The sequence below is a fragment of the Pholis gunnellus genome (genome assembly GCF_910591455.1).
Source record: "Pholis gunnellus genome assembly, chromosome: 19".
Taxonomy (NCBI): Eukaryota; Metazoa; Chordata; class Actinopteri; order Perciformes; family Pholidae; genus Pholis; species Pholis gunnellus.
In genome coordinates, this window is record NC_136546.1 from 3,236,239 (window position 1) to 3,254,125 (window position 17,887).

At 40.1% G+C, this 17,887-nt stretch overlaps 1 protein-coding gene across 1 annotated transcript in view; it reads right to left on the minus strand.

Moving 5' to 3' along the window:
• Positions 1-1,786: 1,786 nt before the first annotated feature.
• Positions 1,787-17,887, minus strand: part of LOC306711635 (adhesion G-protein coupled receptor F1-like) — a gene marked incomplete at both ends in the record, with an annotated part of 32,926 nt that continues 16,825 nt past the window's right edge. Inside the window, 4 exons of the mRNA XM_079180651.1 lie at positions 1,787-1,875; positions 3,328-3,394; positions 4,064-4,105; positions 4,244-5,617. Coding sequence (XP_079036777.1) covers positions 1,787-1,875; positions 3,328-3,394; positions 4,064-4,105; positions 4,244-5,617 — 1,572 coding nt within the window. The remainder of the gene's footprint in view (positions 1,876-3,327; positions 3,395-4,063; positions 4,106-4,243; positions 5,618-17,887) is intronic.

A 17,887-nucleotide genomic window follows, 5' to 3' on the forward strand; every position in this document is an offset into this window, starting at 1 on the left:
AACTCAGAGAGCTGGTTAAAATTACACTGCTATCTTTATGATCTTCACGTGTGGCGTCAGCCCATAGTTTATGTTAGTTCTTTGTGTGTTTACCGTGGCACTAACCAGGGGCTGTATGGCCCGTAGTTTTGTTTGTTGGACTAAATCCAAAGTGGCAGAAAGTGTCTCGTCCTCCCCGCTCAGCCAGCGCAAACCCGAGGCCCAGGAGTCACGACGAGCAGTGGCCCTGGATCACACCCCCGATGCTGGGGTGTTCGCCGGCTGAATTTGAGCTTAACTACTAACTGGTCCATCTCCCAGAGCTCAGCCCTGCTCTTCTCCTGGCGAAGCAGCCTCCTGCTAGCGGGGAGGACGAAACAAACGGACACGTTTTCTCGTTTCTGCCATTTTGGATTTAATCCAATACAGTGACTCACTATCGAACGGGCCACAGCTAGCTGTTTAGCATGTGAACATCTCTGCAAAACAATACATAGTAACCATGGTAACTTCTTCACATTCTGTCGATAATGTCAGTTCAGTTTTTATAAACGATTCAAACACAAATTTAGCCCACAAGTTACACATTGCACCTTTAAGGCTAGACACAGTAATAGGGGGCAGTATAATGACATTTTCTGATAGAGTAGCTTTGCTTGCAAACAAAGTCTGAATCCAAGTGACCATGCTTCTATCAGCTGAAACCACAATGACTTATTTCACTGTGCCTCATTGTTTGGACTTCATGTCACCTTCCTGTAATCAGATCACCACTACTGCTGAGTCGTCGTTCATCTTAAGTGAAGTGAAGTCCAGGCCCACGTTGCACAGATAATTACATCCAAACGACACACATGCATCTCGCACATACAAAGATAAGATTGCGGCCTCTCTTTCTCTGTCTCTCTAAATAAGAATTCCCCTCATCTCTTTTTTTCAAGAGTTTTAAGACTCATTTGGTAATATTAACCTCTGCAGTTCTGGACATACTTGCACTAAGCTTTTATCCATTTTTAACACTTCATCAAACTGGTAGTAAACTCCTGAACTGCTGGAGCGAATACTACCATTTCTTCTAAAACATCAGCATTACAAATTCTGCTCTTTCTGAAACACTAATGTGTTGGAGCCTTAATAAAGCCCAGTGAGGCCATTTGGTAACATCCATATCAAACACAAAACTATAAAAATGATACAAGCAAAATACACGCTGGTTATCAACATAGCATTTGTCGTACAGACGCACACACAAGCATAAATGGATATCTAGTTATATTTGCATCATGGATATGCAAAAATAATACCGCCAAAAGCAGCCAATGATGTTAAACTGGTTTGTGTGTTGATGTATACTTCACATGCAGTGTGACAGAACGTTATCGAGATCTGGGAGGAGAAGAGTGGAAAGTGGCTATCGTCCTGTCACTGAGCATGCTAAAATAGCAGCAAAGGTTCCATATCAAAAATACAGCTTTTTACATTTTTTGGGTGTAATTCATGTCACTCCCTTTACCAGTTTGGAATTATATTTGACTGATAGTCCTGTCCAAGTCAATTTGTCATTGTGCTGCCACAACTTGAGCAAACAAGTTCAATGATCTGTGTAAGACAGCCTGGCCTGGTCTAACTGATTTGATTTGCAAAGTAAACCAAAACCCAGAGCCATTTTGCATCTCCTTACATCACGATGTGCTGAATACTTTTAAATGTCATACTTTTTTGGTTTTACTCTAATTAAGTGCCAAAGTGGAATCTCTTCATAGACTGTATGTGACTTCCTTTACACATTGGTTTGCTGGGTTGGTTGTCATCCTGACTGACCAGAGCTGTCTGCTAAGGTCGTAAAGTGTTGAGAGTGAGATGAGCCGGAGTCACTAGATGACACATGGAAAACATCTGCAAAAACAAAAGAAAGTGATTAAGTCTGTGGCAAAACACTATGACAACTGCTAGCAACACAAGACTTAATGGGCGAATTCACAAAGACCGGATTGTAGCCGCCAATCTGACGGTACTACCATGGAGCCCAAACTGTCACTAACTGCACTCACTGAATAAATAATATCAAATTTTCGTAAGGGTCTGCAATGAGTTTGAAGGATATATCCAGGATGTCCAGGATCTGAAACTGATTCAGCAGATTGAGACAGAAGACAATGACATTTAGGAACACTGGTCCTGTAAAGCTGGATAGGTCATAGTCACTGTCACCATCATTAAAAAGCAAAAGCAGCATGTGTATACATTCAGTATGCCTTTAGTAGTTGAAGTAGAAGTGCTAACGCTAGTTAATGATGTGCTGATTTACTCTGCTAATGTTAGCTCCACAGGTCTTTCACAGAAACGTAACATTTTAGAAACTCGTATCTCCTTTCAGCCTCTCCGGGGGTAGGGTATCACAACGTATCATAACGTTTCCCTATGACTAGCTCCAAATCCACTCAACCAGCCTGAACGTGAAGAAACGATTGCATGACAGTCTATGGAGCAGAGCCGTATAGCCGATGCCATGCCATGATTGGCCAGTTTGCGTTTGAGGGGACTCAGAGAAGGGTGAATTGCCCATCGTCGTTAACTGCTATCTGCCCCGTCCCAAGGTCCGATTCACAAAGGATATTGCGCCAGCGCAAACAAGCCCATAAAGCTTTGCAGCTGAGTGCAATTATTCATGTGGCAAAGTGTAAATATTGCCTTTGCGACAAGAACACAGTTCTTGTTGAAGAAAAAGTGCTAGATACAGGTCCTGACTCACAAAGTGTAGGTTTAAGTGCTGCAAAAGCCGCACAACCCTTTTTGTGAATTTTTCCCCTGAGAATCTACAGCCATGCTTGTGGCTCTGGGAGTTTGAACTTTGAGCTGAATGCTAAGGTCAGCATACTAACATGCTCACAATTATGTTTACACAATCCCTATGTTTACACAGTAATTCTTTCTGCCAAGTGGGAGATATCATAGCCGGTATCTCCAATGCCGAATTAAAACTCAAAGGATATCATTAATAGTTTTTCCCATATGGTTGCTAGTTATGTCAGTCTGAATGATATCAGTGGCATTCGATGTTAACATTTAGCAAAGTCACAATCTTGGTTTAGGGTGTATGCTACCATTTGCTAATTAGCACATGAAGAAGTATTAGACAAAGTGACATTTGTAGAACACCACTTTACATTACATTTAAGATACTCTGGGAAACATTAAAGTCTCTATCAAAATGTTGAGATATTTTACAAACTTTGAATTCCATGGCAATCCATCCAGTCATTACAGAGCTTACACAACCGCTACACTAGAATTAAGAAATACAGCATGTGCTCTTTTGTTTCTTTCTTTTCTAAATTGTTGCTATACCTCTTGCTCTTCTCCTGTTCCGGAAAAAGCCCAATCCACCCGATGATGAGCTTCCAGCGCTAGTGCTCTAAAACAAGAATAAAAGCAAAATTATAAATCTGCAAAAAATCTGAGTCCATGAACAAAAAAGTGACATGATGTAGCAAACAGTTCTTACCTTTGTCCAAGTTCTGGAACTTTGTGACATTATTGCTATTTCTGACCGCACCTGAAAAGATCATTTTCAAAAATTAGCACATTGATAGAAAACTCAAACACATTTGTTTAAATTGAAACAATTTTACAAGGGTCGACAAGTATGATTTTATGTAGTTCCCTAAACTGTTAGGCAGAGTTTTGCGTCTCATAAACCTTCAAACTCATGGATGGATTATTCAAACTGGACTTTCTAAATCTTATCACAATCAATCACCACTAGTTCCTGTGACAACACATCCACACCAATGTTTTTCAAATGTAGTGCCATGTTCAGTCTGAATGCCTGCTAACTCTGAGTTTATTATAATAGTATTAGTAGTATTAAATGAAGAAATTATACCTAGTACAATCACAATGGTTGCTATAACATGTCCTTGAATCTGTCTCATTATTTACTCTCTAGAGATTCATCTCTTTGCCTAGTGCTTGGAAGCAAATTCGTATATAAAACATAACGTATGTGGATTCTAGCAGTAAGTGGATTTCCCTTTTAATTATTTGAGCAGTTGATTCAAAATTTTAATATTTAGACACAAACCTTTTTGTCCAAAAGCGTTCCAAACACCAATATGAAGAAACCCTTTACAGAAAGACACAAAGAGTAGCTATGAAAGTTTCACTGACAAAAAGCAAATGCACTATTCAGAATCTATAGAGAACATTTAGGTACCACAGTATACAGTTATATGTTGATCAGTATTATTACTCTTGTTTGTACCTGCAGTGAATTGAAGAATGCGAATGAAACATGGATTCCTCTATTGTTTGGTTTGGCCATTGTTCCGACTCCCAGACCCCAAGTTAATCCGAAAAATGGTGTGAGGACAGCCAAACTCCTGATAATAACTACCAGAACGTGCCTCTCAGCTGCTTGTGCAGCGTTCGCCACTACCCTTCTTCTTAACATTTTGTATATCACTACCAACAGGATTATAAGGTTTATCACCACTATTAACAGCACAGGGACCACAAAGGCCAGCAGAGCTTTGGACTGGTCCCAGTTGAGCCAGCAGCCAGTATATCGGATGTATGCCTCTTTGGGTTGTGTTACAGCTATAGTTATGATTGCGGTGACAAGAGGCGCCCCATAGCCTAGAGTGAACCCAATAGCCAACATAGATTTTTTGGACAATCCCCCGTCGAAGACATTAACCGTGCGGTAGAGCAACAGCAGACCTGAGGCTAACATCCAGAAGAACAGGGCCAGGTAGAAAAAATGGATAAAAAAAGTGGCCGTAATGCATGCTGGTGGGTCTTTCTCATCTGCATCTGAAATGAATGCCCCGATAATAAACCATACGTTTGCAATCAGGAGAGACACGGCAATGTTAACAATGGAAACATGTCGCAAGTAAGATGTGGTGTTCTTCCTTATTTTCCTCCATATGACAGCTTCAATTATGAGGCATATGACCAAGGAAGCTATAGATATGCCAACTCCAATGTAGGTTATATATTTCAACAAAAACAACAAAGCAGGGTCATCTGGAAGGTAGGGTGACATGAGAATAGAGAACGAGGTCAGGTGGTTGCAGTTGCAGGTGACCGTTTTGTTGGGGTGGTGTACCAACTCACAGCCCTCGTCGTCCCATCCCCCGATGCCCTCAAAGAGGCTGAAGTTCCAGAAAACACACTTGGGGTTCCCGAGAGCTTCATCAAAAATATCGAAAGTGAAGGAAACATTATTGATGGCGCCACTGGACTGAACAAGCACGACTCTACCGTTGATGACGTTGAAGGGTGAATTGTCCTCATCTCTTACAGGGAGCACGTTATCCATTGAGGCAAATGTTATCACGGTGATGGACTTATTTCCTCCATCAGACCCCAGTACATTTATCGCTACCGAAGAATTAAACTCGGCCTTGAAATCGTCAGTGAATGTAGTTTTGTTCAGGAGAATATGAGGCGTGTTGATGTCAAAGGAGTCATTGGTAATTCTACTTGTTAACGTCTCAATAGCCAATAACAATGTTGAACTGACGCCTTTAGGTCCTGATACTGAGATGTTTCTGGCATTATCAGTGTTTAGAATGTCCCATGATTCCGTTGATCCATTTGTGGTGAGGACACCTGTGGTTAACAGGATATCCTAGATGGAAAAGAAAGAAGCTATTAGATCATGCGAAATGCAATATTGTTTAGTAAATTAGTTATTGTGTAAACCAGCAGACCTATTCACATACCCTCATCGAAGTATTAGTTATTGGGATACTCAAGTTGGCTACGTTGTCAAGTATGACAACAACGGCGTTAATGTTTGCAGGAGATTCAACCACTTTCTCGGTGGAGTTGAGATTGACGTTGCTGAGTTGTTTCAAGAATGCTGGCAATGAATTGTTATTCAAGAACTGTAAGATTCAAAATGGAAAAAAAGTGTTAACTTTTAACGGTATCTCAAGCATCGAATCAAAGTTACAATGTGTAGGATTTTTATTCACTTAGAGCATATTTGAAATTATACCGATGAGTTTTTATTTGTAGAAAAATCCAACAGTCTTTCTTGTGCATGTGGGTGAGACCAACATTTTGCAATTTTGACAATTGGCAGTAGTGCAGTGAAGAAATACATCATTATGAGGTGGAATACAGTATCAGCTGGTGGAGTAGATGCAAGCCTGAATAATGACCAACTTGTTAAGCTCCTCTCATCCCCTTTGAAGGTGCAATGTGTAGGACCTGGCTCGAATTTTTGTTTAAAAGCACCCAGTCTGTCATAAATCCAACATGCGAGGATGAAAGAGTACAGCTGCCCCACAGGCTAGTTAGTCCAGTGAAGTTACGCTTCGATAGTTTGTTTATTAGATTAAATCTAAAGTGACAGAAATGAGAACAATCTTTGCGTTTCGTCCTCCCAACCGCTGGGAGGCTGCTTCGCTGGAAGAGGAGAGAAGGGCGCAGCTCAGGGAAAACGGACTTCCAGTTAGCTGTTAGTGGGGGTTTGATCCAGGGGCACTGTTCAACTCGCCGGATCAGCGAACCTTCTGTTGCTGCTGCTGCACAGGTTTGCTGGGGTCGCTGCATGCTCTAGTCCTGGTGGGGTGGTCTCCTGGTGGCGGGGAGGATGAAACCATTTCCTCCACTTTGTATTTAGTCCAATAAATAAACTATCAAAGCACAGGCCATGCAGCCCAGATTAGTGGCATAATCACACAGATGGCTGACATAAACTATAGGCAGACGCCTGTAAATATGTGTGAAGAACTTCAGTAGTCTGGTCAAATATTGCATATTCTTGCCCTGCTGTGAAATGCTGCTCCCTATTTCTTTGGAGCATGATGGCAGATATTACACATTCATCCACCCATTATCCGTAACAGTTTATCTTATTCAGGGTGACTGAGTGGCTGGAGTCGATCCCTGCTGACACTGGGATCGGCTATCACACATAGAGACACCATTCACATTTAATTTAGAGTCCTCAATTGCATGTCTTTGGACTGTGGGAGGAAGCTGGAGAACCAAGAAAAAAACCGAGCTGATGCAGAGAGAACATCCAACCTCACACAGAAGGGCCGTCCACAGTTCACGGCTGAGAGACGTGCAGTCTTCCACAGTACCGAGAGGTTCTGGACTCAACAATTAGCTAGTTGGCTGACAAAGTCATGTAATTACTTTGTGTCTAGATCTATGATTATGATAAGATAAATAAAAAAAAACATATACAATTATTTTACTATTCTAACTCATATTTAGACTGCTATAACTAAAAAAGTTGGTTTTTTTAAATGACTGTCAAATGTGCCCTCCACTTTATGTTTATACTTCTATTCCATTCTAGGAGGGATTCAGTCCCCTCTATTTCAGAGGAAACACTGTCATTCTACTACATTTACCCTGAAAATATTTTGAATGTGAAGGTTAACTTTTACTGTGTGGTATTACTGTAAGAGTTTTACCTAAAGGTGCAATGTGTGGAATTTGGCTCCATCTAGAGGTGATGTTGTAGATTGTAGTGGCCACCATGAAAATGCAAATGTCCCTATCTAGAGCCAGTGAATGATTTGTCCGTTCTGAGCTACTGTAGGAAACATGGTGGTAACCTCTGGTTCTGTAAATTGAAACCAATGCAGAAGTGCCTTAAATGTGCATTATCTCTACTGGCCATCAGGGGGCGACTCCTTCGGTTGCAAAAAAGTCAGATAATATTAAAGTCTTTGAGAAAATTATGGAGCTAAATCCAGGTGAAAAGTTTTGTTCATTTGAAAAACAAATCTGAACCTGAAAGTTGAAGTTGTGGTCTTGAACATAACATAACAACAATACAGCAATGTATTAAAAAAAAAAAAATTTCATTCACTTATTTTTATTTAGGTTGAATATAATTTTGATTCAGCTCTGGAATTATTTTGAATACATTTTTTCTTTTTCGTTTTTCACTTTCACATATTTTAGTTCTTATATTTTCAGATTCAAATCTTCTTTTTTTATTTGGTTTCAAATCTTTTTTTCACTTTCAGATCTTTTTTTTCAGTTCAGACTTTTGACCCTGATCTAGCGTGGGGGGCGTGGTATCAACTGAGAGGGGCGTGTCATCATGAGTGACAGCATAACAAAGAAGGCCGTCCTCAACCATGTTGCCTTCAGGTAACGTGGGCACCGCGAGAATTATGATTCAACACTTTCCATACACCATATTCACGTGATTGCAAGTAAAAAGAATTTCACTAGTGACAAAGTTCTGTTTAGCAAGCTGTTTTAGCCTCTACTTTTTTTACTAAACCAATTACAACTACCAACAGTCATACCTTCAAGGACCTTAATGTATTGTTGCATATTGTCAAATGACGACAAATAAAGGCTAAACTGCCGCGGCTCCTCACACACACGGCAGCTGAGCTAGCAGCAGGAAGTGCCTCTACTAGCTGCCGCTGCCACATTTTGAGCCTTTATCGCGGACGCCATCGCAAGGATACTATGCTGCGTTCACAGTGGTGTGTGGAAGTGCGAAACGTCAGATATTAAAAGCTAAAACAGCTTGCTAAACAGAACTTTGTCACTAGTGCAATCTTGTTTACACCGGCAGCCGCATGCCCACTGTACGTGAATAGTCAGGTGATATTAATTTTCAGGCGTTTTAGTCTGGACGGAGATCATCTAGAAAACGATGCTGAAACACCATGTGGACGGAGATCGTTTTCGTTTTAAAACATATTAGTGTGGATGTAGCCTCGGAGGGGCTGAATAGCTGCATGCAGCTCCGTAGCCGCGGGTTGCTTACCCCTGCTTTAGGGTGTGATTAACAGGTCGCTAACAGCATCTCTGTCATGGCTTGATTCCTCCGCAGTCCAAATATGGTCACTTCCATTCAATGTTTGCAAAAAAACGAGATGGCAACGGCCAAAATCTAAGATATCTATGGCCAAAATGCTGAACTCAGGGCTTCAAAACTGTAGTCCACAAAACAATGGGTGACGACGACTACGTCCACTTCTTATTTCTTATTTTTATGTCTATGGTAGAAATATGGCGGTCGCCTCCGAGAAGAGGAAGCTCTCCGTGTAAGGTCACAAAAAAACGATTCTTATTTTCAGGTTCTTGCACACTTAAGAAAACATATTTATATATAGATGGATCCCCCTAAACGCTATGCTCTTTATCGCAATAATTCTACTACTACGGCCAAGACCGTGACACAGGCACGATAGAGGCCCCATGCCTGAGTTAACCATTTCACTGAATCTGCCGGTCAATGCGATTTTGGTGTCAAACAGCTGGAGAAGTAACTAACCTCCAACTGCTCGAGCAGCTCCTGAAGTGCTCCTAGGATGCAGTCGTCTCTCTGTACTCTCCACAAACCATCTGCCCCACAAACTACTGTCTTTTCTCCCACCTCGTCCTCTTCGCAGGGAGCTTCGGTCACGTCGCCTTCATTTCCAACACCAAAGACATCATCCTCGCATTGAAATGAAGCTAGAGAGAACAGAATAGGTTTTGACCTCAGTACTGCTAATTACAGGAAAACACATCTTGGCCTGGATGTTATTTCAATGCTCTGTAATGTCTGGATCAATACTTACTCTGTGTGGTTAACACCAATGTTATAGCTTTACTAAAGTCTGTATAGCCTTTCACTTGACAGGTGATGATCTCTTCTCTGTTTGCACAGTTGATTGGAAAGCGATGGGTGAGCTTGTTTGTGCCTAAACGTACAAAAAACAACACTGAACTTGGACTAGACAACCAGCATTCTTTGGTTGAAATATATGTATACAGCTCAAATAGTTGTCTGAGAACTACATAAATATGTAAAAATGTCCCAAAAGCAGATTTTCCTCTTGGTGCTTTTTTTTGGTTTCAGGCTTACCTTCGGTGGGTATGTCTTTAATCTCAACCTCAAATGGGCTGTTGACAGAGCAATTCAGTAGCACTTCCTTTTCTTTCTGACATTGAACAGTTCTTCTGACTGGTGACACTTCGATCATGGGTCTCGGTTTGTGTTTGTATTCTCCGTTGGATCTCTGTCTGAAGGCTGATTTGTCTCCTCTTCTCAACGTACATTCATAACGTCCTGAAATTGAAGGCGATCATCAGTTCAAGTGAAATCAAAGTGTTGCCAAACAAATCTAACAATGTTAGGGATGACACCACCACTAGGTTACAAGGGGGGGCCACAACCTAAAGCAGCATTTATGTATAGCGATAAAGATTTAGATATAGTGGAAGCAATATTCTTCCACAATTTCCAACTATTTTGTGCTGAAAGCTTTGATTTAAGAGATCTGAATGGTATCCATGGATACCTTTTTAAAGTCTAACTAAAAAAATAAATAGCACAGCACACATATCTTAGCTGAAAATGACATGTCTTGTGTTTTCAGTTTCATGATGGCGTCCCCTACTTTTGCATTCATTAATCAATAATACGGTTGGTTCTCTTGCTTCCAAACAGCTAATCAAATAAATATTCATGATGAAGAAATTACACTAGAGGAATGACGAGATAGTTGTTTACAATCTCGAGACCAAACTAAATATACTCCGGTCAGGTTGCTTCAGTGCAAATGGATAATGAGTATAAATTACAGAGGTTTTACAACACCGCATCAACCCTAATACACCTGTTTTCTCTATCAAATGTGGTATACACAAGCTCAACTTGTTCCATTGCTTTTGGGAATGCCCAGCCATACAGGGGAATTGGAAGGAGATAATATTAATAACTTTGTTCTTAACCACAAAAGAGTTGCTTCCACTAGACCTAACCTCAGTATTTTTGGATGTCTCCCAGTAAACAAATTAAATAAAACAAATTATGGTCATATTCTGTTTACTTGAAGCTAAGCATAAAATTGCTCTGTCATGGAACCCATGATCAGGCAAGCATAGCTGGGTTGATGGATTAGTTCATTGTCTGGCCGTGGAAAAACGTAGCTGTAAATTAAAGAGAAATACAACACTTTTCATAAGTTTTGGGGCTCAGTTATGACATTTCTCAGGGGGAAGATTTTGCTGAAGTTGTGTAGTTACCTACTATCAATATTTAATTTCTATTTTCATTTTTGACTTTTGAGTGGTGTTTTTATTAAGTGTCGGATGGTTTCTTTTTCATAGATTTCAGTACCTTGTCAGCAAGTACGACGAAGCAAACGTGCCTTTGTGTTTTGTTCAGGAGTGCCTTTATATCCATAGTAAACTGCATGTTTTTATATGTCATGTTATTTGGAATAACTCAATAAACATTTGTTTTTTATCGCATCATTTTAAACACCCTATTTGCAAAAAGCAGTAACGTTAGTGTTCTTTGGGCAGACAGTCAGGAAAAAACCTGCTACACAGCACAAGAGCAACAACCAAGATTAGCTAAAGTGTCCTTTAGATCCAACTTAAAAACATGAACACTTGTCCTTAGCTCATTCGACGAGTGACCAAACAAACATTCAGTATGGAAAAGTGCGCTAAGCTGCTAACATCAGCTTGCAAGCTAAAAAGCCAATTAGCTGTTCAGCTGCAGCCCGTCATTGCAGCTGGTAACTTTGGTCTGTTTAGATGCTGGTGTGGTCCTAAATCGTTAATACTTCTTTCTCACGCTGTCTACCCATGACTTCAACTATGGCTACGATGCAGCTTTGTTTACTTTTTGGTCTCGGCCCACTGCCGGAGCTCACCCTGTCATTCAAACAGACATGACCCCCCTAGAGGCTGAGGGGTAAAAGGAATATTCAGATTTTTCGACAAAGAGATTTTCCACACTTCATTTGTTGATGAAAAAAAAATACTGAGGCCTCCTCAGTAGAAAAATGTTTTTACTATTTTAGGTAAAAATTTCAGCCAAATACATAAATGTAGCTGTGCGGAGTAAAACCACGTCTACATTTTTTATATTTTGGTAAAATGGAATCAACCATCACCAGATTAATATTTTTTAAATTGGTGGGTCAGGCTAAGCAAATGACAGTGTAGGTGTTGGTTTTGCATTGTAATTCTAATTCCCCTTAAGCCAATCAATTCACACAGGTCAGTCCTGGAAGGCACCTAGGCCTATGTTGTAAATGTGCATGACTTGGAAGTGTCACCTGAGCCAAATATACAAATCATTTATTGACTGCGCCATACTGGATCTATTTCTTACCATTGTCTGTGCTAAAAAACTGTAACACAGTAAGCGTTGCTCCTCCATTTGTGAACTCGTGTAGATCATCTTTGCGAATTACGTCGTTGTCACGTTTCCACTCTGCAGTCCAGTTAGTGCCAAAATTGAGATCCAATGGTGGTGGGCCACATGTCACAGTTACTTTTCTCCTAAAAAGTACTTGAATTGGATCAAACACTAAGGCGGTAGGGCCTTTGAGAAAAACAGACACACAGGCCAGTGAATTACCAGACAAAATGATCAGGCATTCCTGATATAACAAACAGTGTTTGTTATTTCCAAAATGTGTAAAAGGGTCTTACTGTCATAAAACATTGTGTAGTTTTCTGACAGCTCTGTAAATATTCCTGCCTTTACAGCATTTATTTCCGTGTCTTGAAAAGACGTTGCTCCTAAAGCATAGTTGCAGATGGTGCTACCGCTCCTGTAATGCAGAATTGAATCCCAATGAAAATTCAATCACAAGCAGGTAGGTAAAATGTTGTCAATTTCATAACAATTCACACAAAAATTGCTAACATAGTATGCTATGTTGGGACTGTACTTGGCTTCGCCATGTGCTCTTGAGACAAAGAGATCTGGGCCTGCCAATTCTGCAGGCAAGGCCCATCCTAATTTGGGTAGATAGCATCCAAACCCCCACCAGAAAGAAGTTTTCACCAAAATACAATGCTGTCCTCCCATTGGCCAAGGCCCACAGACACCCCAGGTGCCCTGTGGATCAGTCCTGTTTCCATAAAACAGCCTTGCTCCCCCATCTCTATGCCATTCGGTGTGATTCAATTCACATGTAGGAGGCACACAACGTTGCTGTGTTTAAAAAGAAAATCCTAGGTTAAACAGTTATACATTCGCTGGACGAATCTACTGGACTGTTTGTTTGTTTTGATTTTGTTCGTATCCTGGAAGAGGAAGCGGACAATTTTCCTGCAGAAGTGAAGAAACTGACTTCTTCAGAGAAAGAGGACGACTTCTATTTCCCATCTAAGTCTATCCATGCCGGTTACAAGGACGGGAAATTCCTTTAACGAACCGAAGGAAATATCTCTGACACAGAGAGTTTCGTCATCGCGCAGCACGGGGCTGCGTAGCCTGAGTCAGCAGAGAAACTCAGAAGGACCGCATCGACCGCCACGAAATCGACTCATAGTAAGGCAAATAGTCTGGGCAGATTTAGTCTATGGTGTTTATTATCTTGTTTGTGTTGCTTAAGTTACTGTGTCATTTTTATAATGTGGTGTGTATACTCAACAAACGCCGAGATTAACGACCAAGATCGTTAATGCTGTGTATGTCAATACTGCTGCAATCGTGTTGAGATGTTTCACTACTGGTGAGACCGGAAGTTTCTGTTTCATTGGTTGAAAGGTCAGAACCGTAGCTGTGCGAATCAGTCGTCAGCTGTGTTTCTGTAGATGAGAGAACAACCTTCCGTACTCAGGAGGATCTCATTTTGTTTTTGTAGGGTTTAGTTTGTTTTGTTAAATTTCTCTTTTCTTTTACTAACCCATACACACATAGAGCTTTAAGCTAATGTAGCTCCGGGGTTGTGGCGACGTCGCCACGTTTTAAATTACATCATACGTTGTCTGAGCTGTTCTCTTGCCCCTCCCCCCTACACACACACACACACACACACTTTCCCTCTTACCACAGTTTGTTGATTTTAGATCATAGATGTATAGTTTGTTGTTAGTTTTAGATATTAGTTGATTAGATCATTATTATTGGAACTTAATAAACGCTGTTATACTTTAAAGAGCAGCTGTCTGTGATTACTTTGTGCATGTGTATTGTGATTATGGCTGGATATGTGGTCTGCCTCATTTGGGGTCTATTAAACGGTACATCAGTACATCCATGTACCATACATACTTCACCGTAAAGACACACCAGACAACAAACCAAAATGAGCTTTTTTCACATGTTATGATTTATGTTAATAGTTGTCTTGTGCCGGCCATGTGAGGGCATTGTTACATTATTAGCATCAGTGGATTTTGAACTGCCTCAAAGCTATCTTAGTTTAAATCGAGTTGGTACAAATAACTGATGTTGCTGTAACACTAAGCAATTAGTTAGCTTTGTTTGTCCAACATGTTTTATCAAAGTCACAAATAATGGTGATTTAAGAGTTTGGTTAAATCATACTTAGAACCGAATGACATGAACAAGACAGTAAAGTTACTGAGCAAACAAAAAAGAAAAGTCAGTATACCAGCTACTGGCAGTGCATCTCAAGCAAAGGCACGGTCTACTGGGCTTTCCTGTTCTGGCCACTAGACGTTCCTGTCCTGCGTAAACCAATAATCAACCATGGCGGCTGCAATCTGACCCGTTCCTGATTTAAGAAGAGTAATATCAAAAGAATAACAATTTTACTTACCGGAACTTAATTGACTGTACTGCTTTAAAGGTTGAGATGTGCGTTCGACTTTGTTTTTCAATCTGTTTGAGACAGGGACATTTTCTGCTTTTTATCCGATCCACAAAAATCAGGGTCAAACATCACATACATTCATTGCATCAACAGTGTGAGAAAACTGAATCAAGGAGGCAGAAGACAAATTAAGACTCACAGACTTAAAAACGTTTTGGTAAACGCTATGGGTTGGGTTATTGTATGAAAAATCAAAAGTCAAGTCCATGGTGAATGAGAGGTTCCTCACTACAACAGAAACAGTTGTTAACACAATGAAGCTATTTCATGAGATACATGCCATTTGATTCTCTTCATTTTCCTACCTTCTGTTATTGTTGTTGGTGTCGTTGTGGTTGCAATTGTTGTTGAGTTCATTGGTGTTGTGGTTGCCATTGTTGAGTTCATTGGTGGTATTGTGGTTGAGTTCATTGGTGTTGTGTTTGTCATTGTTGTTGAGTTCATTGGTGGTATTGTGGTTGAGTTCATTGGTGTTGTGTTTGTCATTGTTGTTGAGTTCATTGGTGTTGTGTTTGTCATTGTTGTTGAGTTCATTGGTGTTGTGGTTGCCATTGTTGTTGAGTTCATTGGTGGTATTGTGGTTGAGTTCATTTGTGTTGTGTTTGTCATTGTTGTTGAGTTCATTGGTGTTGTGTTTGTCATTGTTGTTGAGTTCATTGGTGTTGTGTTTGTCATTGTTGTTGAGTTCATTGGTGTTGTGTTTGTCATTGTTGTTGAGTTCATTGGTGTTGTTGTGGTTGTCATTGTTGTTGAGTTCATTGGTGTGGTTGTCGTCATTGGGGTTGTTGCCATTTTTGTCTCTGTAAAAAATAAAAATGTATTCTGTAGCACAATCCTTGTCAATGTATGCTTTCCTATTTTGAAATACTTTGTTGAACTTTATCCATGCAAAACAAAGTGACAGAAAAATCCCATACCTGTTAGGGCTGAACATTGAGACACATCTGCAGAGCAACATTGGAGGTTCAATTATAACAACATATTTTTTTTTTCAACCCAAAGCATGTTTATTTCAACACATTTAGAACAGCCAGACAGATACAGTCCATATTTATCCATTCCACCTTTTATGCAGACGGCATCGTTTTATTGGAACGGCTAGGAAATAGCAATGCTTACTTGTGATTGGTTCACAGAACTCTCCGTCAGAGGGAAGTCCATTTATGCACCCACAGTTTTGATTGGACGCATTATTGCACGCACCGTAGATGTAACACTTGTCACATGACCAAGCAAACTGTTCCTCACACTCACACTGCAGTTCTCCAGGGGAGTTTGGAAAGCACCCTTTTAGAGAACAAAAGAAAGAAAAAGAAAAAAGAATCTTTGAGCCATAGATCAGACACTACTTGATAAAACAGCACTATGCCAACCATACAACTTACATAAGGAAACAAATAAGCAGCAAAAGTTCTTACCTGTGGTGAAATTCAAGCCTATTACTTTTAAAGAGTGATTGATGGTGTGGGGTAACGACAAACGTGTCAGAGTGTTCCTAAAATGCTGAATGAAATTTGATGGAACACTGGAGACTGGGATGCGCAAGTCCAGGACTATATCAATGCCCACTGGGTCTGTGGAGGAGAACAGGACAACAAAATCTATCTTGGAAATCTATCACCGTCATACACAACCATATTCACAACACTTTTTATTATACAGTATGCTGTAACCATGACATAATGTTGACCTTAGTGCACTGTTCATTATTTTTCAGCAAGCATTTTTGCCTGAATTGGGACATTTCACGTCTGCGTATGTTGTACGAGCCTAGAGGCGGACATGCAGTATGAATTTCCAAACCATTGAAAGCTGGATAGCTACAACGGACGCTCCCAAGAGTGATGCAATCTTTTTGATTTTATTGCGCCAATCTTCAGAACCACAAACACACACAGATGTTCAATCTCTACATTTCATGTGTTGTACCATTTGGGGGTGTCGGGACTTTAACGCCGCACACAGCAGGCACCGAAGCATCATTATTTCATTATAATACATTTAATACTTTACTTCGTAATTTTTATAGGGTATGTATAAGGGTGATAAAATAGTCCATAAATATGAGATACGAGTGTACAGTTATTAACAAATCCTCCTCGGCATTGAGGACACGCCATCTTATTTTACCACAGTATATTTCATTTCTACGCCGCACAGTCACCATCTTTCACCACTCAGCTGCCTGTTACACCCTGTCGGCAAGCTCCGGTTCTGAAAAGTGAAGCCAATGTGGAAGTGTCTTAAACCTGCATTCTTTCTAATAAAGAAGTCTAACCCTGACTCCTCTGGTTGTATAGAAGTCTATGAGAAAATGACTCTACTCCTCTCTTGATTTATTACCTCAGTAAACATGAGTTTATGATCTCAATCTCTAGTTTCAAGTCTTCTTCAATACAGCATGATGTTAATTTAGTAAATTATGGTCCATTTAGAGTCAAATAGAACAGAGTAGGCTTTAGGGCGGGGCTACCTAGTGATTGATAGGTCGCTACCGCCGGAACTGTACACGGCGTCTCTATGTTTTTAAAACAGCAGTCCACGGACCAATGGGTGACTTCCCGGTGACTATGTCCACTTCTTATATGCGTTGTAAATTGTATCACATGATGCTACTTCGCCAATCAAATATGTGTATTCCAATAAGCATCGCGGCTTGAGTGAGATATAAACACATGGAAGAGACTGGACAGGAGGCCGAACAGTCGGAATAGTACGTGATTCAGAGAAGTTATTTCACATGGCGTTCTCCAAAAAGAAAAGTGGAGAACGCCATTCTTGTTAGAAGATGAGAAGAATATATCGTCTGTTTATTGGGTGACATCATTTCACACCTGAATTAACAGAATATAAGTAGGTACTTTATTTTAAGATAAACATTTTTCAAAAGCTTTCTGTAATGTTTTTACATTTTTTAATCTAGCCTTTATTGTAGTTCAAATGAGAGAAGATCATTTCTTTATTATTATGTATTATTTATAATTCATCCAGTTCAATTTGAAAACTGACAATAAATATTGAGATATTATTCAATTGAACTTTCTATATTTGATTTGACAGTCAGTGGATACAACTGCTAGAATACTTCAATATATATTGGACTAAATCATAGCGCAAGTTAGACATTAGTGTGATGTTCCAGAGCTTTGCATGAGGAAACTCTCTAAATGGACCTCACTGAACTTTAATTGAATACACTGTTATATACAGTAGGGCTGCAACAACGAATCGATAAAATCGATTATTAAAAGAGTTGGCAACGAATTTCATTATTGATTCATTGTGTCGCGCGATTATTACGCCACTCAATAATGCCGTGTTCACACCAA